The sequence below is a fragment of the Medicago truncatula genome, chromosome 8 (genome assembly GCF_003473485.1).
Source record: "Medicago truncatula cultivar Jemalong A17 chromosome 8, MtrunA17r5.0-ANR, whole genome shotgun sequence".
Classification (NCBI taxonomy): Eukaryota; Viridiplantae; Streptophyta; class Magnoliopsida; order Fabales; family Fabaceae; genus Medicago; species Medicago truncatula.
In genome coordinates, this window is record NC_053049.1 from 24798287 (window position 1) to 24824588 (window position 26302).

General features: G+C 35.2%; 2 protein-coding genes and 1 non-coding gene across 3 annotated transcripts; 2 read left to right on the forward strand and 1 right to left on the reverse strand.

Moving 5' to 3' along the window:
• Positions 1 to 4882: 4882 nt before the first annotated feature.
• On the forward strand, positions 4883 to 4989 carry LOC120577787 (small nucleolar RNA R71). The gene has a single exon (XR_005643769.1). It is a non-coding gene; the product is annotated as a small nucleolar RNA R71 (small nucleolar RNA).
• Positions 4990 to 10199: 5210 nt separating this feature from the next.
• LOC25502534 (phosphoenolpyruvate carboxylase, housekeeping isozyme) lies at positions 10200 to 15206 on the forward strand. Its single transcript, XM_013590079.3, has 10 exons — positions 10200 to 10348; positions 10484 to 11063; positions 11144 to 11228; positions 11679 to 11901; positions 12111 to 12214; positions 12311 to 12404; positions 12536 to 12690; positions 13027 to 14025; positions 14127 to 14513; positions 14608 to 15206. The coding sequence occupies exons 2-10, from the start codon at positions 10504 to 10506 to the stop codon at positions 14902 to 14904; spliced, it is 2904 nt and encodes a 967-aa protein (XP_013445533.1). The 5' UTR covers positions 10200 to 10348; positions 10484 to 10503; the 3' UTR covers positions 14905 to 15206.
• Positions 15207 to 16653: 1447 nt separating this feature from the next.
• On the reverse strand, positions 16654 to 23356 carry LOC25502535 (probable beta-1,3-galactosyltransferase 14). The gene is made up of 7 exons (XM_013590081.3): positions 22864 to 23356; positions 21219 to 21371; positions 21021 to 21103; positions 20819 to 20918; positions 18609 to 18722; positions 17655 to 17797; positions 16654 to 17151 (listed from the first exon to the last, which is right to left on the reverse strand). The coding sequence occupies exons 1-7, from the start codon at positions 23208 to 23210 to the stop codon at positions 17063 to 17065; spliced, it is 1029 nt and encodes a 342-aa protein (XP_013445535.1). The 5' UTR covers positions 23211 to 23356; the 3' UTR covers positions 16654 to 17062.
• Between the last annotated feature and the right edge of the window lie 2946 nt (positions 23357 to 26302).

The window sequence follows — 26302 nt, forward strand, 5'->3', positions numbered from 1 at the left end:
AAGCCTATTTCGCTGACTTGATTACTATTAGATTTTGGTTCCTCTAACAACCAAGCCTATTTCGCTGACTTGATTGTTATTAGTTCCCTTGAAGATCGAAACTATATGTCTCAAAGATTGCAAAGCCTATTTCGCTGACTTTGCAATCCTTGTCTAAATTCACTTGTTCGAATATCAAAGCTCCACTTTCGTTTTATGAATTGATATTTGAGATGATGGATAAACAATTATCAAACCCTCCACTTTCGTTTCCACAGTTTGATAATGGTTGATCCATGTTAAAGCGGTGAATTTAGATAAGGAATTAGGGTTACATAAGATTAAGGTTTAAAGCTTGGTTTGATTAGGATTATGTCATTAGACTTATGCAACAATCCCAAGACAAGAGAAGTCTACTCACTGACGTTCATCGTAGACAAGGGGAAGAAGAGAGAAAGCATAAAGATAAATAACAAGAAAGTAAAATGAACTTTTATTAGAAAGACAATTGTCACATATTGTATTCCAAGAAAAGATGAATATTTGTGATGGCTAGCTACTCTATTTATAGTACACAATTGACTTAAAATCTAAGCAAGTATATTCCAAGAATATTCCACGGTAGATTGTGCGCCAAAATAGAATAGCTTAGAGCCCAAGCAAAAGCAGCAAAAGGTCTTCTGGAGGGTGGCACGGCCGTGCCAAGGCTAGCACGGGCCGTGCCAGGCTTCTGACTTGTGGGAGACATATTTTTTCTCCCAATCTTCATATTTTCGTGTCCAATCTGCTCCAAATCCCTTTCTTTTGCTCCAAGACTCAATCCATCCAATATTCTTCCCTGAAATATAATAAATTGCAATTTAAAGTAAACTATCCTAAAAAGGAAATAATACTAATATAAAATTATATAAAATCTAAATAAAACTAAACTAAAAAGCATATTAAAATAGTATATAAATGACTCATCAAACTCCCCCACACTTGAATCTTTGCTTGTCCTCAAGCAAAAGGCATGAACATAGTAGCACCAACAGTTATATCAAATGACAATTCAATTAAAGCACATGTCTCCTCAAGGGCTTAAATCCCAAGTGTACACTAATCACAAACTCAAGTGTTTCTTGTAATTTTTATTCAACCCAACGATCAAGTTTCAAGTGAGTGTGTTGAAGTCCAACCCTTTTCTTGCTCCTGTATAAGATAGGCATTATGAGGAAACATGGTCTAATCCTAGCACTAAACCAACCAAGAAAGATTCCTTCTATAATCCATATAAGAGAGATGGGAGTATTTGAGAATCTTTGTTCTTTGCCATTTGCACATTTTAAGTTCTTTATTTAAGGAACAACATCTTCACGTAGGAGGTCGGAGGGCCTACCCCCTTCTCCAATCTAGATTCAATGGTATCCCTTAAAACATCATCTTCACGTAGGAAGTCGGAGGGCCTACCCCCTTCCCCAATCTAGATTCAATGATGCGTTTTAAAGTTTTTCCTCAAGATAACAATCATCTTCACGTAGGAAGTCGGAGGGCCTACCTCCTTCCCCAATCTAGATTCAATGATGAGATCTTGGAATTTATTTGGCTTTTTGGCTTTTCATGAACTCCCTTATACTGACTTATACTACTGGCATTTTGAGAATCTTTAAAGGTTAATGCACCACTAAGATTAAAACGCGTTTCCTTAAAATACCTATTCATACATTTACTCAAGGGAAGCAACTTTGTGTTTTTCTCATTGGAGAATTTTATTCACTTTAAAACAAGATGTGGGTATATCAAGAAGACTTAAAACACAAGAGTTTGCTTTCATGTACAAGAATCAACCAAATAAGAGGAGACAATGAAAAAATTTTGTGTCATGATTTTTTTCAATAAAAATTAGCTACTTAACTATGCCTTTTACAATAAAACAAAACAAAAGAATAAAGTTCAAGGGAGTTTGGAAACACTACGACTAAAGACACTTTATTAGGCTCCCCCCACACTTAGGAGAAACATTGTCCTCAATGATTCAAAATAAGAGAAATAAAGAAGAAGAAGAAGAAGAAGAAGAAGAAGAAGAAGTAGGAGGGGGAGGAGGAGTAGTAGGAGAAGAGAGGAAGAGGAAAGCTCACATTTTTCATTGAGTTCTATAGGGAGGACCTTGGAGGTGAAAATGGTGCATCATGTTCCGAAGTATTTGGTTATTTTCTTCGGATATGCGGTTGCCCCTTAGGACATAATTCCTTAGTCCCGACAATTCAACACCTTGCCTTAGTTGCTTGGTGCTTATCCTCTCGGCCTCGGTATGCATCCATGCCCATCTTGCATTTTCATTTGTTTATCCGGCATCATGGTCATGGTGCTCCTCATCATGGTACAATTGTGCACCTTCCTCTTCTTGGTACAAATGTGCATCTTCCTCGCCTTCATTATCGTGTTCTTCATGTACCTGTGGATCAACAGCAACATACAACAAATTTTCTTCCACCTCGGTGTTAGTCCGAGATGGGTTAGAAAGTATAATCAAAATAGGCACATTGAGTTTGAGTGCGTAGGACATGGGTGGATAGGGCTTAATGAAGTTCATAAAGATAAGGGTCTCTATGTTAAGCCTATTGTTTCCCTCAATTTTGGTAATCCCTTGGTCCTCACCCACTCCCAATTGCCTAGCAATGTATGTGATGATACTTCCCACAACTAGCTCTCCCCTACTATCAGACCTATTACCGTCATGGGAAAGGTAATCAAGCAAGTAAAAGCATGTGTTAATGGGTTGGTTTGTTAAGCATGACCCACGACATGAAGAGTTCCTCCGTCCTAGTGTTCCCCAATTCGGTCCTACCCCAAATAGTGCCAGTCATTACCTTTTGAAGGTACCGTGTGTTAAATTGCCTAAGGTCGGTGATATGTTCCCAAAAGGTGGTGGGTCTTAAGCCGGAAAGAGATTCTATGATTAGGGTTATCAAAATTCATCCTATCCTTTGTAAAAACATTTAAACTTAAAAACTTATAGGTGAAACTTTCATAACCCCACATAGGTCGTAACATAGCAACCCACCCTAATCGTCTTAGAAATTTAAACACATTGTCACTAAGGCCTAATGTAACCAAGTCATAATTATCAGGGTACCTGCAAGGATGTAAAGGTTTAGAGATGAGATTTGTATACCTATCCTTTTGCTTGTTGTCCTTGAATATTATGCCATGGTTATTTGCCGGTACTTGCTTCTTTGGGGGAGGTCCTCTTGAAGATGTTGCAACTTCTTTTCCACTTCTTTTGGAAGCCATAGCCTTGACCTTGGTTGGACTTGGTGTGGTTGTGGTGAAGGTTGGGGTTAGTGAATGGTTTTGGTGGAAAGGGTTGGTTTAGTGATGGGGAGAAGGTTTATGAGTTGAATGGTGGAGATTGGTGAAGAATTTTTTTTTTTTTTTTGCAATGGTGAATGGGGATAAATATGGAGGTTTGAAGATTGATGTTATTTGATATGGATACGGGAAGAAAAAATAAAAAAAATAATATTTTTTTTTTTTTTTTTGTTGATGGGTTGGCACGGGCCGTGCCAACTTTCTGGAAAAAGAGGGAAGAATTTTTTTTTTTTTTTGGTTTTTGGTTTTTGGTCAATGGCTTCAAATTTCTTTCTCTTTTTCACATCATAGTTGGACAAATACCTACAAAACAAATCAAAACAAAACAAAACAAAACAAAAGCAGTTAAATGCGCGGGTTGCCTCCCACGAAGCGCTTCTTTATAGTCATTAGCTTGACGTTCAAGAGGTTTCTCTACCCTATACCCAATCTTTCCCAAAGGGATAGTGGCGTCAACCTAGCATTCTCTCCCAAATCACACATGGCTTTCTCAATGCTTTTGGATCCTATGACACAAGGTATGAGAAAACTTTCTAGATTCTTAAGTTTAGATGACAATTTGTTTGGAAGTATTTCAATTAAAATTCTAAATTCGTCATCTAACTTTGATTTGACAAAACCTTGTGTTAATGGATTTTTAGGCTCATGAGGTGGTGAAACAAATGGCTGTTCATTTTCTCCTATAGTTTTCTCACTTTGAGGCTCATCACTTCCTATTTCTCCCTCATTGTTCTTAATTTTCACAACGAGGTCCTCTAATTGGTTACCATCCCTAAGAATAATAGAACTTATATGGCCTTTGGGGTTGGTTTTAGTTTGACCTGGAAAGATCCCGATGGTTTGAGAGGAAGTAGTCACGTGTTGGGCCACTTGAGAGATTTGGGTTTTAAGTATCTTATTGTGAGTTGCTATGGAGTCTACCTTGGATGTGATTTTGGCAAGAGAATCATTCAAAAATCTCGTTTGGTTTTTAAGCTCTTGGAGCTGCTTTGATTGATTTATAACATAATTTTCCATTAAAAGTTCCAAGCTGGATTTTTGAGGGACTCTTTGGTTGTTTGCATAACTGGGTGGTGTTGCTTGTTGTCCAAAAAGATTTTGAGGGGTTTGATAAAAAAATTGGTCGTTTCTAAACCCTCGATTATATTGAGCATAGTTTACTTGCTCAGGACCTCTAACAACACTACCTAGTTGGCAATCAATGCCAATATGGCCAAATACACCACAAACTTCACAAGGAGGTGATACAGGAGCAGGTGTGACAACACTAGTATTCATTGTATCAAATTTTTGTGTCAGTGTGTCAACCTTAGCAGTTAGATGATCAAGGGAGGAAATTTTGTACATACCTGCCTCTTTTTTAGAGGGTGAAGAAGCAGTGATGACTCTCTCACTTGTCCACTGATAGTGGTTTTGTGCCATGCCCTCGATCAAATCATATGCTGCTGTGTAAGTTTTATTCATCAAAGCTCCACCTGCAGCTGCATCAACATAGATTTTTGTGGTATACGAAAGACCATTATAAAAGGTGTGGATAATTAGCCACTTCTCTAAACCATGATGGGGGCAAAGCCTAAGCATTTCTTTGAAACGCTCCCACGCATCGTAAAGAGATTCACCATCTTTTTGAGTGTATTGAAAAAGCCTCGCCCTGAATTGAGCGGTTTGAGAAAGGGGAAAGAATTGGGCAAGGAAAGCTCGCCTCATTTGGTCCCATGAAGTGATAGAACCAATAGTCAATGAATGAAACCAAGCACTAGCTCTATCCCTTAAGGAAAAAGGAAAGAGGTGCAGCCTTACGGCCTCTTGGTTTGCCTTCAAAGTTCTACTGAGTTTTAAAAAATTTGAAACATGAAGATTCGGATCCTCAGTGGGTGATCCGAAAAATTGATTTTGCTGCACTAGGTAAATAAGTGCAGGCTTTATTTCAAATTTACTACCCTCAACCGTTGGGTACACAATAGCATCGTACGGCTCATCTGAAGATGTGATTGCATACTCTTTGAGAGCACGTTTCTCATCCATGTCGTTATTATTGTCTTTGAGCCATGCCTGAAATCAAAACGGTTAAAGATAGAAAATAAAAAATAAGGAGAAAGGGAGGGAGATATATATATATATATATATATATATATATATATATATATATATATATATATAAAATAAAAACAAAATAAGATAAGGAAATAAAATATATTATAAATATATAAAAAATAAAAAAATAAAAAAGGTAAGAAAAAGGAAATAAAATATTTTATAAATATATATATATACTATTTTATATATATATATTTATTTTTATATTATTTTTTTTATTATTATTATTATTATTATTATTATTTTAGACTAACCACTATTAAAAAGTTAATCAAATTACAATAACTCCCCGGCAGCGGCGCCAAAAACTTGATGAGATAAAACCGCAAGTGCACGGTCTTACCGAAGTAGTAAAATAAGAGTATCGTTCCGACAGGGAGTTATGAATTCAATTATCTTTTAACAATGATTAGAATTAAAGTATAGAAAGTAGAAAGTTGTATTTTTATATATTTAAAAGGAAATAATAATAAAAGATAAAAGCCTTGGAATCATTGGTTCATCCTAATGACAAGTCCTTCACAAACCAAACTATTAAACTTATAACCTTATGTTAGACCTAATTTCTCAAGACAGTTTCTCTTATGTTCCTCTAGCAACCAAGCCTATTTCGCTGACTTGATTACTATTAGATTTTGGTTCCTCTAACAACCAAGCCTATTTCGATGACTTGATTGTTATTAGTTCCCTTGAAGATCGAAACTATATGTCTCAAAGATTGCAAAGCCTATTTCGCTGACTTTGCAATCCTTGTCTAAATTCACTTGTTCGAATATCAAAGCTCCACTTTCGTTTTATGAATTGATATTTGAGATGATGGATAAACAATTATCAAACCCTCCACTTTCGTTTCCACAGTTTGATAATGGTTGATCCATGTTAAAGCGGTGAATTTAGATAAGGAATTAGGGTTACATAAGATTAAGGTTTAAAGCTTGGTTTGATTAGGATTATGTCATTAGACTTATGCAACAATCCCAAGACAAGAGAAGTCTACTCACTGACGTTCATCGTAGACAAGGGGAAGAAGAGAGAAAGCATAAAGATAAATAACAAGAAAGTAAAATGAACTTTTATTAGAAAGACAATTGTCACATATTGTATTCCAAGAAAAGATGAATATTTGTGATGGCTAGCTACTCTATTTATAGTACACAATTGACTTAAAATCTAAGCAAGTATCTTTCAAGAATATTCCACGGTAGATTGTGCGCCAAAATAGAATAGCTTAGAGCCCAAGCAAAAGCAGCAAAAGGTCTTCTGGAGGGTGGCACGACCGTGCCAAGGCTAGCACGGGCCGTGCCAGGCTTCTGACTTGTGGGAGACATATTTTGTCTCCCAATCTTCATATTTTCGTGTCCAATCTGCTCAAAATCCCTTTCTTTTGCTCCAAGACTCAATCCATCCAATATTCTTCCCTGAAATATAATAAATTGCAATTTAAAGTAAACTATCCTAAAAAGGAAATAATACTAATATGAAATTATATAAAATCTAAATAAAACTAAACTAAAAAGCATATTAAAATAGTATATAAATGACTCATCACACTCATAATACATCAACATTGACACATATCACATATACATCATATACACCTAACATGAGACATGCAAATGCACTTCGTTTCTAGACCTATATGCATCCTGGTACCGATTTCTAATCAACATTTGTATGTCAGGGTTGTGTTACTAAACATACATACATAAATCCTAATCAACATTTGTATGTCAGAGTTGTGTTACTGAACAAACATACATCATTCGTCATTTTTATGCAATATGATATGATGCATGAAGACTCACTAATACCATATAGAAAATACATCGACAACAGATCATCTTCACAACATAGTTCATTTCATCATTTTACTTGTTATTATAAAACAAGTATGTCATTCGTCATTATTCGTCATTCATATATGTCATTTATACATCATCATTGACATCATTTATGTCGTCATTATTCAATATTATTCAACCCCGTCATCATTACGTCATCATTCAACATACAAAATCGTCATTACTCAACATTGTCCTTAAAATCTATACTGAACATTAACTATTCTCAAGCACTGCGTGTTTCATCCTAACGACAAATTCTTTGTCCTTGATTAAGGTTCCACCTCACCATTATCATTACAACTATCACAATTATTCTCCACTTTAAAACAATTTTATGCCATATTACTTCATTTCATCATTAATGATTTTATAGGACACTAATTTCATCTCACCATGAGTAGACTATTTACTCTCCGTCACAACTATACCGTAGTACTATGTTTCTCTTTCATCGTCAATTATAACTCCAATCATCCTAATCATCATTACCTCATTCTAACTTAGGTCTTTTTTTCTCTAGTGATTTATTATCTTGTCTCGTCACTAATATTACCTCTGACATCATTCATTAATTAACACACAATTTTTTATTCCCGTTCTATTTCATTTTATCAATTCTCTTAACATTATCTATCCTCTTAAATCGACCACACTTTGTTCATTTTCACTTAAGGTCGTTACTTCACCATTAACATTATTTCTAACATTATCCCTTACTTTAACTTACACACTTATATTTCCAATTACCTTCGTCTTATTCCTTCACCTAACATCTTAATTACCTTAAACCACTTCACCATCCTACTTGTTCATTTTGAATCTACACCTTACCCTCTACGGCGTATCTTATTCTTTGTATTAGTTTTAAGCTCTTACCTCATCATTACTTCCACTTATCAATTCCCATCATTATAAATTAAGTCATCTTCTTCGCTGTCTACTACCTTAGGCCGCTAACATCATATGCTCGTTTTACTTAGGTTTTGTACTCTTTAATTTTAACTTAAGTTACTAGACTCGACCTTTATTCTAAGTTTCTTCTATCATCTTTGTCTCTTGTTTATGAACTATTCCTAAAACAATTAATTTTTCTTCATGTATCTCTTATCTTCCTTCTCATTCATCTTACTCTCTTTTATTAGATTCCTATCCTAACTCACTGCTCTTACTACCCCTCACGTCATTCATTTACTTCATACACAACTTCCTATCTTTGTTTACGTTTCACCCTAACGATTCCCTAATCGTCATCAGTTCTCTAAATTCATCCTCGTTATTTGTATTGTTATGATCTTGTCTCATTATTCATAAGTAACTTTGTATTCATCATTACCGCGACTGCCATCTTTCACTACATCCCTTTATTTAACCTACTCATCTCTAATCCCTGTTTACATACGCCTCATCGTATCTTATCTTTACGATTTTACCTCGACTCCTTTCCGCTTCAACCTAACAACTTTCCTAAGTTCACACTCTTCATATAGCCTCATCGTTATATTTGTCCCTTACTCTAACTTTACTATCATTTTCATCTTTATTAGTTCATGAATAATCCTCTTACAACTCTCTACTTTCCTCTTAAGTCTCTCATAAGCATCTTTTATTACGTCGTTCATCATCGTCATATGACATTTATATTATCATCATATCTATTATCTTACAACGTTAACATCTCATTCGTTGATTAACAACATATCTACATGTTATAGTTCACGTCTTCGTTAAATCAACATCATGTTTAGAACTCACACCCATCATTAGTTTTGTTCCCCATTCTTTACGTCCTTTGTCCTAGTGACATGTCTTACTAGGGCTGGAAATGAGTCGAATCGAATCTGTCTGAGCTCGGCTCAACTCGATAAGATTTTGCTCGGCTCGAAACTCGACTCGAGTTCAACACGAACTCTTTTTTCAGCTCGAGTTCGACTCGTTTAAGGTTCACGAACAGTTCGGTTCGGTTCGTTAGGTTCAATTTGTTTGCTCAAATCACATAACTAGAGTTGAAAATGAGTCGAGCTAAGTCGAACCTAGCTCAGCTTGATTCGACTCGATAAAAATTAACTAGACTCGAATTAAATGAACCAAGGGACAAAAACAACTATGGTTTTTATGAGGGCACAAAAAACAGCTCAGAAACCTTGTAATTGGTCTAAAAACCACTTACGTAAAATGGTAAATACTATTAATTAAATTAATTAATTAATATTATTGTAATTCCATTCCCATTGTAGGTGAATGTTCGATGTGGGAGATAAAATTGCAAGCTTAATTTTTTTTTTGAACAAGCAAGCTTAAAACTTTCAAGTATATGGATTATGTTATATTTGCTATATCGATATATAAAAAACTTTAGGTGAGGAATGGATTACCATTATTTTTACTCAGTTGGACATTTTTATTTTACATTGTTAATAAAGTGGTAATAAAAAACTTTGACAAAGAAAAATGTTAAAAATAATATTTCATTTAAAAATTAGTGTGAAAATTAGTGTGTGTGTATATATATTTATCGAGTTGGTTCATGAACCAAACGAGTCGAATTATATGTAGTTCAAGTTCGGTTCATTCATTTGACGAGCTTAATTTTCAACTCAAGTTCGATTTATTTGGTTCATGAACCAAGTTCAACGAAACAATTACCGAATCAAATTTCAAATTATTTTCGAGTTGGATCGGTTCGTTGCCAGCTCTATGTCTTACCTTTGGTACTCGATCTTAAGATCTTTTGTTCGTCATTCCACATATTGTCTTCCCCCTATTCATTTAGACTCATTAAGTTTAGGATCCTATCTTCATATATTTTGTTATATGTTCAATTATAAAATATCAAAACAATAGAATTGATTCTCTATTCCATTCCACTCCATTGTATTCCGTTATATTCCGTTCCACTTTATTTCATTCTTTTTATAATATCCAAACATAGTCTTATATCTTAAACAATTTTGTGCACGTGTCATTCCTTGTTTATCTCAATCTATCTATATAAAGACAGCTCTGCACCACTTTTCACTTTGGATCTGGGGACTTTCACTTATCTCTCTATCTACTTATCTGATTGGTCCTTTCCTTAGGTACTACAGTTCTACATAATCTTAGATCTCGGTTATTGATTCATCATCCACATGTTATGTTTCCATAGGCTACTTTAGTAGTAGCAAACCAAACAAACACTTTATTTATCTATCATTAAATTTTGATGTTTGCAGGAAAGAAGTAGCAGGCAGCAATGGCAAACAGGAACCTTGAAAAGATGGCATCCATCGATGCTCAGCTTCGGCAATTGGTTCCTGCAAAAGTGAGTGAGGATGATAAACTGGTTGAGTATGATGCTTTGCTCTTGGACCGTTTCCTTGATATTCTTCAGGATTTACACGGTGAGGATCTCAAGGAAACAGTTCAAGAAGTATATGAACTTTCTGCTGAGTACGAAGGAAAGCATGATCCTCAAAAACTTGAAGAACTTGGAAATCTCATAACAAGTTTGGATGCTGGAGATTCTATTGTTGTTGCCAAATCCTTTTCTCATATGCTTAACTTGGCTAACTTAGCTGAGGAGGTCCAAATTGCTCACCGTCGAAGGATTAAGTTGAAAAAGGGTGATTTTGCTGATGAGAACAATGCAACAACAGAATCAGATATCGAAGAAACTATTAAGAGACTTGTTGGTGAGTTGAACAAGACTCCTCAGGAAGTTTTTGATGCACTTAAAAACCAGACCGTTGATCTCGTTCTTACTGCTCATCCAACGCAATCAATTCGCAGGTCTTTGCTTCAAAAGCATGGAAGGTTAGATTTAAAACCTACTACTTTTCACCTTATGTCCTTTATTACTTTTGTTATTTTTCATCACTTCATTTTCTTTACAGGATACGTAATTGTTTAACACAATTGTATGCCAAAGACATCACTCCTGATGATAAGCAGGAGCTCGATGAGGCTCTACAAAGGGAGGTGGATATCAAAACTCGGAATTTCTTTTATATTCTTTATATTCGCTGCGTGCTTTTTGACATCTATTAAAGGAAAGTTAAGCACAAAAGTAATGGGGAAAATTATTTCTTCCTTAACATAGTTCAACGAGTTTTTGTGCTGTGATCTAATGGTTGTTATAAGTACCTTATTGTATCTTTTAAACAAATTATACATATGAAACATTTACTTTCAAATGTAGACATGGAAATCAGAATATTTATAGAGTACTTATTCTCCTCATTTCTTTAAAATGGGGTCGGATCGGTTCTACACGTGAGAATATTATAACAAAAATCATCACTGAATCCATGTTATCAAAAAGTATATAATCACCAAAATATATATACATATTCAAGTTGCAAGCAAATGCTTTATTCATGAAGACATGGTGATTTTGAAACGTTTCTTCTGCTAACTTTGTTCATGTAGATCCAAGCTGCCTTCCGTACTGATGAAATCAGGAGGACCCCTCCAACCCCACAAGATGAGATGAGAGCCGGGATGAGCTACTTCCATGAAACAATTTGGATGGGTGTACCTAAATTTCTCCGTCGTGTTGATACAGCTTTAAAGAATATAGGGATTAATGAACGTGTCCCATATAATGCTCCACTTATTCAGTTTTCTTCTTGGATGGGTGGTGATCGTGATGGTATGATTCTTTTTACCTCTCACAAATAATATTTCTCAGTATATGAAGGAAACAAATATGTGTGGAGATTGTGAAGCCTAACATTATAAATGTGGCCACATCAAATGTCAACTTTTAGACGGGTCATATTTGTTTGTTTGTAATATATGTCATGATACTATTAAGCTTCTCCAAATCTCATGTGTCTAACAATGTACAATATAATGCAGGAAATCCAAGAGTAACTCCTGAAGTGACAAGAGATGTTTGCTTATTGGCTAGAATGATGGCTGCTAATTTGTATTACTCCCAAATAGAGGATCTTATGTTTGAAGTAATTTAAAGCTGCCTAAATCTTTTTAAATGGTATCACTGTAGATGGTTTACTACTATGGCACCATTATGTTGATTTCTCTTTTTGTTTTTGTAGCTGTCAATGTGGCGTTGCAATGACGAGCTACGTGTTCGTGCAGAAGAACTTAATAGGTCTTCCAAGAAAGATGCAGTTGCAAAACACTACATAGGTGTTTACTTAAGTCTATCTTTTAAGTTCAATTAAGTAAATTTTTTGTACTTTAGTAAAAGCTCCCATATGATGATAGCTACATTGGTTAGTTTACTTTTCTGATACTCTTTTACTCAATTCATGATACAGAGTTTTGGAAAAACATTCCTCCAAATGAACCATACCGAGTGATACTTGGTGAAGTAAGGGACAGACTCTACCAAACTCGTGAGCGTTCTCGCCATTTGTTAGCTCATGGGTACTCGGACATTCCAGAGGAAAATACTTTCACCAATGTTGACGAGGTAAATATTTGCTTACTTTTTTTTCTTTCAAATAATACAATCTATTTCAGCTTCTGAGTTTAGCTGTTTAAAATTCATCATTGTTATACATTATTCGTCCACTGTTTATGTAGTTTAAGAAACTTATCAAAACCTATTTCGATATTAATATAATTTCATTTTCTGAAATTGATGTTTTTCAGTTTTGTTAGATTATCATCAAAGTTTACTACTTTAGTTTTGTTTGTAGTATAAAAGGATAAAATAGACATAACAGAACAAGGATATGTTTTATGAATCATTTAGTTTGATTGCTTGTTATTTTTTGGCTAACTGAACTTTTTAAATTTTTTCTAGTTCTTGGAACCTCTTGAACTCTGTTATAGATCACTTTGTGCTTGTGGTGATCGCGCAATTGCTGATGGAAGTCTTCTAGATTTCTTGAGGCAAGTCTCTACTTTTGGTCTGTCACTAGTGAGGCTTGATATTAGGCAAGAGTCAGACCGTCACACTGATGTGTTGGATGCCATAACCAAACACCTTGAAATTGGCTCCTACCAAGAATGGTCTGAAGATAAACGGCAGCAATGGCTTTTGTCTGAATTGAGTGGCAAACGCCCCTTGTTCGGACCTGACCTTCCCCAAACCGAAGAAATTAAAGATGTTTTGGATACATTTCATGTCATAGCAGAACTACCATCAGACAACTTTGGAGCATATATCATATCAATGGCAACTGCAGCATCCGATGTTCTAGCAGTTGAACTTTTGCAACGTGAATGCCATGTCAAGCAACCATTGAGAGTTGTACCATTGTTTGAGAAGCTTGCAGATCTGGAGGCAGCTCCTGCTGCTTTGGCCCGGTTGTTCTCAATAGATTGGTACAGAAATCGGATCAACGGGAAACAAGAAGTCATGATTGGGTACTCCGATTCAGGTAAAGATGCCGGAAGGTTTTCTGCAGCATGGCAGCTATACAAGGCTCAAGAGGAGCTTATAAAGGTAGCTAAGGAGTATGGTGTTAAACTAACTATGTTCCACGGTCGTGGAGGGACTGTTGGGAGAGGTGGTGGTCCCACTCATCTTGCTATCCTGTCTCAGCCTCCAGATACAATCCATGGATCACTTCGTGTAACTGTACAAGGCGAAGTTATTGAGCAATCATTTGGTGAGGAGCACTTGTGTTTCCGAACACTACAACGTTTCACTGCAGCTACTCTAGAGCATGGAATGCATCCACCAATTTCTCCCAAACCAGAATGGCGTGCGTTGATGGATCAGATGGCTATCATTGCCACAGAGGAATACCGTTCTATGGTATTCCAAGAACCTCGTTTTGTTGAGTATTTCAGGCTGGTAAGATTCCTCAAATAAAGATCAGTTGCTTGTTTTTCTTTCTTTCTATTGAATAAACCGGCAGTTATATTAACAGTCACTAAAAACTTTCTAAACTGCAGGCTACTCCAGAGTTGGAGTATGGCCGCATGAATATCGGAAGTCGACCTGCAAAGCGAAAGCCAAGCGGAGGTATTGAGACTCTCCGTGCTATTCCTTGGATCTTTGCCTGGACACAAACAAGGTTTCATCTTCCAGTGTGGCTAGGCTTTGGGGCCGCATTCAAGAATGTTATTGACAAGGATATTAGAAATCTTCAAATGCTTCAAGAGATGTACAATCAATGGCCTTTCTTTAGGGTCACTATTGATTTAATTGAAATGGTGTTTGCCAAGGGAGACCCAGGTATTGCTGCTCTGTATGACAGGCTCCTTGTTTCAAACGATCTATGGTCATTTGGGGAGCAGTTGAGAACCAAATTTGAAGAAACCAAGAAACTCCTACTTCAGGTGAAGCTATATTAATTCAACTAATTTACTAAGAATAAGGCACTGGTTAGTTCTTACAAAAGCTTATTTTCATTTTTCTGCTGTACTGGTATAGGTGGCTGCGCACAAGGATCTTCTTGAGGGAGACCCTTACTTAAAGCAAAGACTCCGCCTGCGTGATTCATACATAACTACCTTGAATGTGTGCCAGGCTTACACATTGAAACGCATCCGTGATCCAAACTATAATGTGAAACTACGTCCCCACATCTCTAAAGAGTCTATAGAGATAAGTAAAGCTGCTGATGAACTTGTAACACTGAACCCAACAAGTGAATATGCACCTGGTTTGGAAGACACCCTCATTCTCACCATGAAGGGTATTGCTGCTGGCTTGCAAAACACTGGTTAAATCTGAGTTTATGTGGTCTTTGTCTTCTCTTCTCTTCGCTTTCACTTTCACTTTCACTTTCACTTTGGTTTTCTGTTTTCTTACCAGAAATAATGAATTAGTTGCTCACACCAAAAGGGTGTGTTTTTCTTTTCCCTAGTTATATCCATCATAAGATATCAACAGTGTTTCCATGGTTCTGTGAATGAATCAATGCAAGTTTGCAACTGATTGGTATGTTCAATCCTAAACTATGTTGATGGATAATAAATCAGTGATTGATTGTTACAAAATATATGTTATCATCAGTCATATTAATTAAATATTTTTTTTTGGTTATTTTTTAGTGTGATATCCGTGCACCATACAAATACATGATATCATTGTCATAAGATGTAAAAAAAAAATCAATATTTTACCAAAAAAAAATGAAAAAAGTTATCAATAGCATTAATGCAGAGTTTTTTTTGGTTGATTTTTTAGACAAAATACCATTTATTAACAAAAGTCTTGTGACAATATTTATTTACTAAATTATAGAAGTGTTTTGTAATTTTATTAACATTGTTATATTGATTAATATCAATTTAATTTTAAATTTTAGTATAAATGACTCAACAATATTTTTTAGAGTGATCAAGATTATTTTTATTTATAATGTTTAATTAATTTTATTAATACAGTGACAAAGAGTGCACCTAATTTAAATTTTTAATTAGAGTATTGCTATATTTTTCTCATTTTAATCTTGAAGATTTGCCCTAAAAAATTATGCAGAAGATACACAACTAATAAATACTGTCAAAAAATCAAATAAAATACACAGTTCTCTTGTAATTAATTGATTCGTGAAAGAATATCTTAAAACAAATTATTTAGTGATAATTATGTGTTATATGTATAATTATTTAGTGATAATTATTTAGTTACGATTAGTTTCTCCCGTTTGTAATTTAATTTTGATCTTTCAAAATCAACCATTCAAGACAATAAAAACAAGTGAGGTGTTTTGTTGAGCAAGGTTCAGATTTATAGGGCAAAAATATGCCTTGAGATTGGTTTCTTGATCTTCTACTGTCTCGAATAGTTGATTTTGAATGATCAAAATTAAAAGTTGCAAAAGGAGGGAAACATAGAGGGCTGGAATGTAGTTTTTTTAATAAGAAACCAAAATCGCAACTAGTGCAAAGTTAGGGGTCAAAAGTGCATTTAAGCCTAACTTTTATAGTAAATTATAGGTTTTTTTCCTCCATATTTTTATCTATAAAATATTCAAGAGGCACGCTATTTAAAAAAAATACACATTTATCTTTAAATTAATCATAAACATTTCAAAAATTGAGTCGTTGAAACTTCCAGCTCATTGTCCAACCGTGGTTGAACGGAATAAAAAGTAAATACATAAATAATAAATTAAATAATAAGGTGCTAAATATCATATCTAATTATATTTCGTCATATCTTATCACACATCCAACACAACACAACATGTTCATCTCCACTACGTTTATTTTATCCCCGTGTCAGTTCTTCATCAACACAATGTTCCATACAACATCCTCAGTCTTACAACCATCCAATAAAATTTTCCCTTCAACTTGAATGGTATTTTACACAAGGTTCTTCTCCATTTCAACCACCATTTTATACTATAAAATCAAGATAATTAAACGTGTAGCTTCTGCTTCTATCCAAAACAAAGTAAGAAATTAAAATTTGATTATTTTGAACTAAAGAGGGAATTAACCCATAAACCTTGGAAACCGTGACTCATGCCAAGGAGTGAACACACATTTTTAAGAAGTATAACATTTACCATTAGATGTATAATTCCAAAAATGTTTGATATAAGAATCTGTAATTGGTAAACTACAATAAACTACAGTAAACTACAATGATCTCTTGATCTCATCCTTTACGTTTTATCTAAAAGCCCTCCTCATACAACCTTCATATCATTCAATACTACCCTCTTCAAATGAGATGAAAATGGAGAGAGTGTGTGTGTGTGTGAAAGAGATATGAAAGAAAACTCAACAACCTATCTTCAAACGAGAAGAAAGGTGAATGGTAAAGAATGGCGTTGGTAGCATCTTCTGGCATTAAGAAATGACAAGAAGAACTTCCTCCACAATTTCTGAGCTTACTTTTCCCAAATAATATCACACTCCCACAAATTCTAATCATCATCGGATTCCAGCGTTGGGCTCTGAGAGCAGCTCTCCTTTTGATGGAGCTCCAACATTTTCTTTTCTGGATTACACAGGCCTGCAGATATACAATAACCCAGATATAATTCACAAAAAATATTTCCCATTCCTTTCTGGTTACATTATAATATGATGAATATAACAAATGTGTGCATACACTCGAATGCGTACATGTGCGAGATTTAATACAATACACTAAATATACAAGAATCTCTGCAAAGATGGTAAGTAACTAAACATTCCTTATTTCGGATTAATTTAATATGAAAAGAGTAAAAATCCCTTGATTTCTTTTGTAATACATTTTACAAGTCTGTTAATGCAGTTAAATTTATCCCTCTTTTTTTTTGCCATCCGATCTTCTCCATCGATAGTTGGACAGAGAGATTACTACACAAAAATTAAGCTTCAGACAATTGTTCACCACAAGGCAGTCCAATGATAACAGTAAAATTATTTGGTTGGAGGCCTATGTGTGTTTTTTCATATTTTCGAGGGAATTTTATTGTACAAACTCCGGAATATAGATACCAACATTTTTGGGCAAAGAGAAAAACGAACCTGAACACTTAGGAATATCCCACACAGCAATAGATGTGGCTGTACAGTCTGAAGCACAAAGTTCGAGATTGTTCTCATGTTTGACATTCATTGCGAGCATCCAAGCTCCAATAGTAACATCCTCATTGCTGAACATCCGGAAACTGCGACACAATGCAAATATTACATTCGATATGGGAAGGGGTCAGGTACTGAACAATGTTCGTATCAATATGTTTATTTATTGTAATGTTCACCCCTTTTCATTGGGAATGAAAGGATGAAACACATTTTAAAACGTCGTGACATATGAAGCATGAAAATGTATGAATTAATTAGGGACATGAAGGGGTTAAGAACGAAAGAAGCCGGTTCATAAGTTCCAAATAATTGATTTACACATTTCAAGCAATGTTTTCATAACCAGTCTATCGGTAAATTTGATAACTAACAAACAACTTACGGGATTGATTCAATGGACATGATATTCAAAGGAAGCAACATTGTAAATCATAAAAGGGCTTTCTATTTTACAAGTTTAAACCATGGACTCAAGAACCAAATGAGTGGAAAAACTCCCCGAAACAATGCTATGGATGGTAATAAAACGAGAATATAGCTCCCAATCAATTTGGGCCAGGAAACAACTCATTACTCAACAGGACTATCCCAAATTCAGAGTAATGTATCAACTTTTATTTTATTTTTTAATGATATAAACAGAGATTAACCCTAGCACTAGTAGACATATAAATGTTCACAATCCATTATAGGAGATGGCAAAAAAGCAGATACGCAAAACACAAAGATCAATAGTATTTTATTCTAGATGCCCCCCACCCCCACCCAAAAATAAAAAACATATAAAAATAAAAAAAAACAAGTATATCCAGTGCTATTTCTTGCAATTCCCAAAATATACAATAGTTGTCTACATTTTGCAACCCCAGTGTGTACTGAAAAAGGAAAACATACCTGTCATTTCGAAGAACAACCAAGCTTGAAACAACATCAGCAGAAAGAGCATATATAGGACCATAAGCATGAAGAAAATACTCCTTTCCAAGCAAATGGGATAGTGGCTCATACCTGCAAGATATATTACTCCATAAACAAAAGAAGTTCATATGATAGTGGCTCATAGTATAATTACTCCATAAACAAAAGAAGTTCATATGATAGTTATAAAATGTCACCATAAATTGTAGAGCAAAACTAGACAGCAAATAACAGCAACAACGTAAACAAACAAAAGGTTAAGAGCCCGTTTGGTGCGCATGATAAGGAGACATGATATGATTAGAATATCCTATCCTGACTCAATCCGTTGTTTGGTGCACCAACAGGAAATGATAAGTTTAACCTGTTTCTAATCCTATCCTATTGAACCTTTGTAATTCTTATCCTTAGTTTTTGGTGGGTTAACAACATGATAGGATAAAACTACATACGCGTGTTTTCTATTTCTTCCAAAACCTTTCTTCGACTCCCACCTGTGGCAGTACTACTCCAGTGTTTTTTCTTTGTTTTTTTCTTCTTTCCCACAATAGCCATTATTCTGTTCCACATTACTATTTTCCTGTAGGTTTCATCTACAATTTTTTTAACGATTCACTTCTTTGTGAAATCGATCTCTTCTTTTGTTTCAATATTTTTTTCCTAATCTATTTCCTGCTTTTTGTGTTTGGATTTTGTTCAAGACCCAATCTTTTTCCTAATCGATTCACAGAATTATTTTCCATTACTTTTCCTAATCTCTTGTTGCAATTGTTATCATGAATCATGATGATCCACTTTTTGGGCAAAATAAAAAACTAATGATTTCAAGAAGGCAAATCACAACTCTACAATCTCTTGTTACTGCCTTCTCGTGATTTCATTTCTTATATAATTAAAAAAAAAAAAAAATACTGTCACTATCATATCCTATCACTTGTTAACCAAACATGGGATATGATAAGTGTTATCCTGTCACTGTCCTATCATATCCTTATCGAGCTCTTTATCATATCATGTCTCTATACTATCATGCGCACCAAACGGACCCTAAAGGTTACATGAGTATGACCCACAACAGGAATTGGCACTCAAATATCACAGCAAAAGGTGGGAAATTGTTTCAATTTACTGACGATCGCAATTGGAAATAAATTCCCCAACTGGCAACAATCAATCATTATCCCATTAAGTGGGGATAGTTGACTGATAAGAAAAATAGAATTCTAAATTTGCTATCTGCTTGATAAGTTATCAGTATCATTTTACATGCAAGTCGTATCTCAGTTTGATATAAACTAAACGCAATCAATATGAATCCTCGTGTGCATCTAGTTTAGACCTGAATCCGCATCTAGTTTAGACCTGAATCCCAACATGAATCTCAATTCATTAGGATGAATTCTGATTCACTATGATGAATCTAGATTCACTCTAATGAATCACAACCTGAACCTAGTGTTGTCAACCACTTTTTTTCAACTTGTATAGCCAACCACTTTTTCATTTCGATTTATGACTTGATGTATTTTGCTATTTTACTTGTTTTTACTTACAAATATCATGTTTTTTTATTGATCATGCATTTTAAGATACATAATAGTTTCCAATGCATGATTCGGAAAATAGGTATTTCGATTCATAACGAGTCTTGATTTGATAATCACGGATAACATTATTTTAGAAGTTTTGTTTGTAGTAATCAAATGGAAAACTAAAAATGGCACAAAATAGCAGTTGAAGATGTCAATTTGAATACCATGTATCTATTTATAATAACATTTTAATGATTTTGATGAATTATATATTTATTTTGATTCGGCCACAGATAATAACAATTTTACTCTACCCCCAAATAAATGGAAAGCCAGTTTAGAAGAAAGCTAAAATATAAAATTGTTCAGAAAATTTACATGTAAAGGTAATTGGAAGAAAAAAAAAAAAAAGTTTCAGGCTGACACATAATTAAAACTAACATCTGCGTGGAAATTAATTATCTGACATTGGCTCTCTCACACCATAGTAATTGTTCATTTCTTAATCCTAGAACTAAACAGTAATTTATTCTTTCTCTAGCATACAACGCCGTTAAGAAGAGACCAAAACAAGTTCTATATACTAGTATTATTGCAACAAAGAAGCGAACTAAAGCATAGAGATAAAGTAAATTCAATCAAAACAAAACTAACCATTTGAGTTTTGGATCAGTGAAAACAGGTCCTTTTTTCATGCATCCTATGTAAGTTTGAGTATGAGATCGCTCTTTTGCCAGTAGTAATGAAAGACGATCTGACAACAAATTGAAAATATTTTAGAAAAACTTAACTAGAGGTGTAATGCAGTCAAAAAAGGAATGAATTCCATAACTCTAAGCCTTAAAAGTTTAGTCACCAGGTCTTAAATATATGTCATCATCCGCTTTGACATAAAACTCAGCGTCAAAAAGAGCATAAGCTGCTTTAAAGAAAGCTAACCTGTTACAAAGGAATAATAGTCAAGTTAGTAACAAATTACACACACACACACACACACACACTCACACACACACGCATACTACAATTTAACAATTTATTCATTTCCAGCACACACGTTTTGTATGGGAGCTTACTGTACTCCTCTTGAATATCCAACAGAATGAAATCATCATATTCTGCTACTTCCTTTTTAAGTGCAGACATCTTTGATTGTTCACTTGTTTTTCCGATGACAAACCTAAATGCCAACCCAGTGGCTTCTTCCAATCTGCAAGCAAGCAACAACAAATAAATTTAATTGCAAGATTTATACAACCAACCAATACAACCATAGTAGTCAATTGCGGATAGCGCTGCGTAGCGGTCGACCCCAAAAATGCTATAGCGAGATAGCGCATAGTGCTAAGGCCGCTATTTGAAAACTTTTTTGACAAATTACGTAAATAATAGTATAAATTATAAACAAACATACATGTAATATAAATTGTTGAATTCAATGCAAACTTTACTATTTCTAGTTTCCTTAACAAGTGCCCTAAGGGCACTGGTTAGCATAACCCTAAAATTAAATATAACATTCAAATCTCATGAAACATTCATAAATCATACAAAACACCCAAATCTTGTGAAAGCTTTCAAAAGTCTTAATCAAAATTCAACATAGTAGTCAATCTAGGATAGTGATGCGTAGCGTCCGACCTCAAAAGTGGGATAGCTGGTTAACGTGTAGTGGTATGACAAATAGCGGTCACCGATATTTGATTATATTTTGAACAAATTACTTGAATAATGGTATAAAGTATAAACAAACTTGCATATTTCTAAAAAAAAAAACTTACATTATATAAAATATAACACTCAACTCTCATGATACATTCATAAATCAAAACGCCAAAAATCAAAAGCTAGAGGAACAAATAAAAAAATCATAAAACAAGAGAAAGCATAAAACAAAAGAAAACAGAGGAAGAATAAAAGAACAGAGAAACCATACAACAGAGTCAATTTGGTGTTAAAAATCTCCAAAATGCCCTAAAATTAATTTATAAATTGAGAAATCATACAAAATGTTTTAAAAATAGTGACAATTTGAAAATTTTCAACTAAAATCAAATAGAGGATGAAGGGGCAGCTTCGCTATGCCGCTATAGCAGCTGAAGCAGCTACTATCTCGCCGCTATCTCATTCCGCACCACTGCGACGATTAGCGTAGCGGTTCGACATTGCTACGCTACGTGCGGCCGCTATAGCGCCGCTATCGGCCACTATTGACTACTATGAATAAAACAATCTAGTTTTGCATAACTTTAACACTTAACCTACAACATGACTGTTAGGATTTAAGCCCATAGAGAGTCCAATCAGAAGACTAGTCCTAGGTGGGAGAGTCCATGGCTTAACTACCACATCAAGCATTTTTATCTACTCGATGTGGGACTCCTAACATTGCCACGTTTTGAGCGCCGACGTTCATGGAAACTTTCACTCTATCGCCACTAACTCGATGCTAGCCCTTTTTTGTTTTTGGCGACTTCACTCACCTATCAGTATTCGGTGGAGCGCCTTAATCCAGTCTATGGGTAGCATTTTAGTGGTCCAACTCTCAACGAGAGCCAACCAAAAGACTGGTCCAGAAGCGCCTCATGAGTCATACTTATATCTACTCGATGTGAGACTCCTAACAATGACACAGTAATAAAACTAAACTTTAACATGAATGTTGGAGGATGGATGTTAAATTGATTAAGAAGAATAGATACCGTTGAAGGGATTGGTGATCAGAAGGGAACCAAGTGTTTCTCAAGGATTGTCTCCGACCAACAGATCCGAATCCGGTCTGAATACCCACAAAACCCATAACCTTATGCCGATGATTGGAAACCTGATCATGGCTACCAGTGACAGCGGCGGCCGCGGAGTGTTCCCAAACGACTTTAACTGATCTGGGATTGGAGTTGAGGCAGCGGTTTCCCTGAAAAGGGCGGAAAAAGATAAAAGCGGCGATGATGCAAAGGAAAAGGGCGGATAGAATGAGGGATCTGCGAGACAAGGAGAAGGAGGCGACGTTGTGGCCGTGAAACTTGGAGGAGTACTTGTTTGGCATCATCGTAAATAATGGCTTAGCTCATGGAATTAAAAAAACTCCACGAGCTCTGCTTTATTTGATGGACATTAACAAGACTAATCTAGCTTTTGGCGTGCCTCTTTCTTTGCCGTGTCCACGCAGAAACCCAAACTGCTCTAGTGGTAAATCAGTTACGTCAGTGGAAATTGATGATGAAACTTACCTTTTTTACTAATTTTTTTTTTTTTTTTTAAATCGTTGTTGATACATTTCACAAGGCAGATACACACAAATAAAATACGTTTTTGTTCCCTCGGCAGTTAATTGCTGAGGAATTCAAAAATTGGTTGCAGTTAACTGTCGAGGAAAACCTCGGTAGTTAACTGCCGAGAAGTATGTTTCATCAGATGAAACAGCCACCTGCTCCCCCCACACACTATTTCATCGTCAACTTCCATACCACTTCCATCCAAACCCAAATCCAATAATTTTTTCATCAAATCTTGCACCAAAATCATTCGAGCATCAAGCATAGGAGGTATCAACACACTTTTGATATAAAAAAAAACAGGTATTGAACATTTTAATCCGTTCATTTTTAGGCTTTGTTATGGGTTTTTACGTCAGTTTACGTAGAACTCTATCATGGGAATCCTCGGTAGCTTACTACCGAAGTAAATTTCAATAGTTTACTGCCGAAGAAAACCTCGGTAGTAAAGTACCAAAAAAATGGCAGCTACTTTTCAATTTTTGTTTTTCTTTGTTTTTTTGTTTTTTGTTTTAATTCATTGTGCCATTGATGTTTATTCATTAGTTAGTTGTTAATTCATATTTTTGTGTTGTTTAATTATAGTAATACTCCCTCCGTCCCAAATTGTATGTCACTTTAGAAAAAATATTTGTCCCAAATTATATGTCACTTTAGAATACCAATGAAACATTAATGTTACTTTTCCTATTATATCCTTAACTATTTATTACTCTTTCTTTTTTCAATTCTTTCATTTATCTTTCCAATATAATTTATTAAGGATAATTTTGTAAAACAACTCATAATATCTCTTTCCCACACAATATTAATTACATTCCTTAATATGTGTGAAATGCCCAAAACGTCATACAATTTGGGACGGAGGGAGTAGTAGATAACGCGGAAGATGTTCCGGGAGAGACAAAACCAATTTTTGTCGAAATTTCTGGAGATGTCAAATTGCCTAAGGTTGAAGCGAAACCAAACATTGATGGAGCTTCCGTCCATGTTGAAGCTTCAAAATATGTTGACTCCGGTGTCCTCCCACTTCAAGCCCACGAAGTTGACACGGCTAGGTTTTTTCCAAACGATGTTAATTCGAAAGATAGAGAAGAACTGCTTGAGTGGGCACGTCGTCAAGCAAATAGGGCGGGATTTACAATTGTTACACAAATATTAAGTTTGATCAATCCAATGTTCTGCCTGGTGTGTGAAAGGAGTGGAGCTCACGAAGTGCCGGAAAAAAAAAACCCGAAGCATGCGACAACGGGCTCAAGAAAATTTGGGTGCTTGTTCATTGTAACACCCCGTTTTCCCAATATACAAATTTCTTAAACAATTATCAGAGTAAAAACCATAAACGGGATATCACATAGAAACGTAATCCAAAAACAGTTAAATAATAATTTAACCTTCACAATATCTTTAACATAGCAGCGGAATATTTAATTCAAAAATCATAAATCAGTTTGGCACGTAGGCCCCATCAAAATAGTTCATATTCCATAACATAATAAAAATAACATATTATCCACGTAAGAGAATGAAGCATGTTATAGCATATAACCCCATCCCGTTACGTATCAGAGCGACCTAGACGACACAGTGAAGGCAAGGCCAACTCACGAAGCAACTGCACACTAAGCACGATCACCTGCAAGTTACCCATACGAAGGGCAACATTTTCAAGCAGAAGGGGTGAGATTTCATAATAAAATAACATTAATCAATGTAATTGCGAATCATAAATTAACATCAATCATTCCATTATTAACTTTGCATAAATGCTAAACAGTTATCACGTAATCATATAACCAATCATTATAAACAACATAACATAATCAAATAACACTTATCACATAATCACATATCCATTCATTATCAACAAGGCATCTTAATCATGACAATGTGACAATGCTCCTAGACTCCTTATATGCATGTGGTACCAATCGTCATCATAAGTATTAATATACTTTAATCGTGCGGAGGACAAAGCTCCTATAAAACGTGCGGAGGACAAAGCTCCTAATTTTCGTGGTGAGGACTAAGCTCAATGATATGCTATGCATGGACACATATGAACAAAACATCATAATCATCGTAATCATGTGCATTCAATAACTTGATGCAAAACGTCATCATTTTCATTATATTCATATATAAACATTGCATACTCAGTTAAATAACAGCAGCAGCATAGTCAAGTCGCATAACAGCAAGGAGATATCAATATATCAACAACAATTTACTAGAATCATAATCATTTCAATTATATCTTACATATTGCATAATACCTTAATCATGCTCAAATAATATCAACTTAACTCAATAGCTTTACAGACTGCATTAAACGTTATCATAAGGTTTCATTACCAATTAGGGGTTCACTCTGGACCAAAAAGTGCGACACAGATCGCACAAACACATAATCAAGTTCATCCTGGTTGTACTCGCGAGGCGAGAGTACTTACTCGCCATGGCGAGCACCACTCAACTCACAAACTAAGCTTGTTCTGGGTTCCCTCTGATCCTACATTCATTCCTAATCAATACTAGGTAAGTTCAGGTACTCAAAGGCATACAAGATTCAACTAAAAAGGTCGAAACACGAAATATGACATGCACTCTGCCTAAGCTCGCGAGGCGAGGAAGGTTGCTCGCCATGGCGAGTTGAACCAAACAACTCGCGAGGCGAAGGAAAGGGGGCTCGCGTGGCGAGCGATGAAGTTCATCACTCGCGAGGCGAGGATCATCACTCGCCGTGGCGAGCGATGAACAGAAGCACGGGCAGACTAGGGTTTTTCTCAAAAATCCCTCACACAACATGGTTCAAAGCCTAATTTTGATTCCAGAATTCATCCTAAACATGTTCTAAGGTTATAGG

What these genes read in the sequence shown, in the direction of transcription:
- LOC25502534 (XM_013590079.3), top strand. Translation starts at nt 10,504, where the DNA reads ATGGCAAACAGGAACCTTGAAAAGATGGCATCCATCGATGCTCAGCTT. An exon ending in TTGCTTCAAAAGCATGGAAG is followed by an intron (nt 11,064 to 11,143) that starts GTTAGATTTAAA and finishes TTTTCTTTACAG; the next exon opens with GATACGTAATTGTTTAACAC. An exon ending in TTGTTGAGTATTTCAGGCTG is followed by an intron (nt 14,026 to 14,126) that starts GTAAGATTCCTC and finishes TCTAAACTGCAG; the next exon opens with GCTACTCCAGAGTTGGAGTA.
- LOC25502535 (XM_013590081.3), bottom strand. Translation starts at nt 23,210, where the DNA reads ATGATGCCAAACAAGTACTCCTCCAAGTTTCACGGCCACAACGTCGCC. An exon ending in AGTAAGCTCCCATACAAAAC is followed by an intron (nt 21,104 to 21,218) that starts GTGTGTGCTGGA and finishes CCTTTGTAACAG; the next exon opens with GTTAGCTTTCTTTAAAGCAG. An exon ending in GTTGTTCTTCGAAATGACAG is followed by an intron (nt 17,798 to 18,608) that starts GTATGTTTTCCT and finishes ATTGTGTCGCAG; the next exon opens with TTTCCGGATGTTCAGCAATG.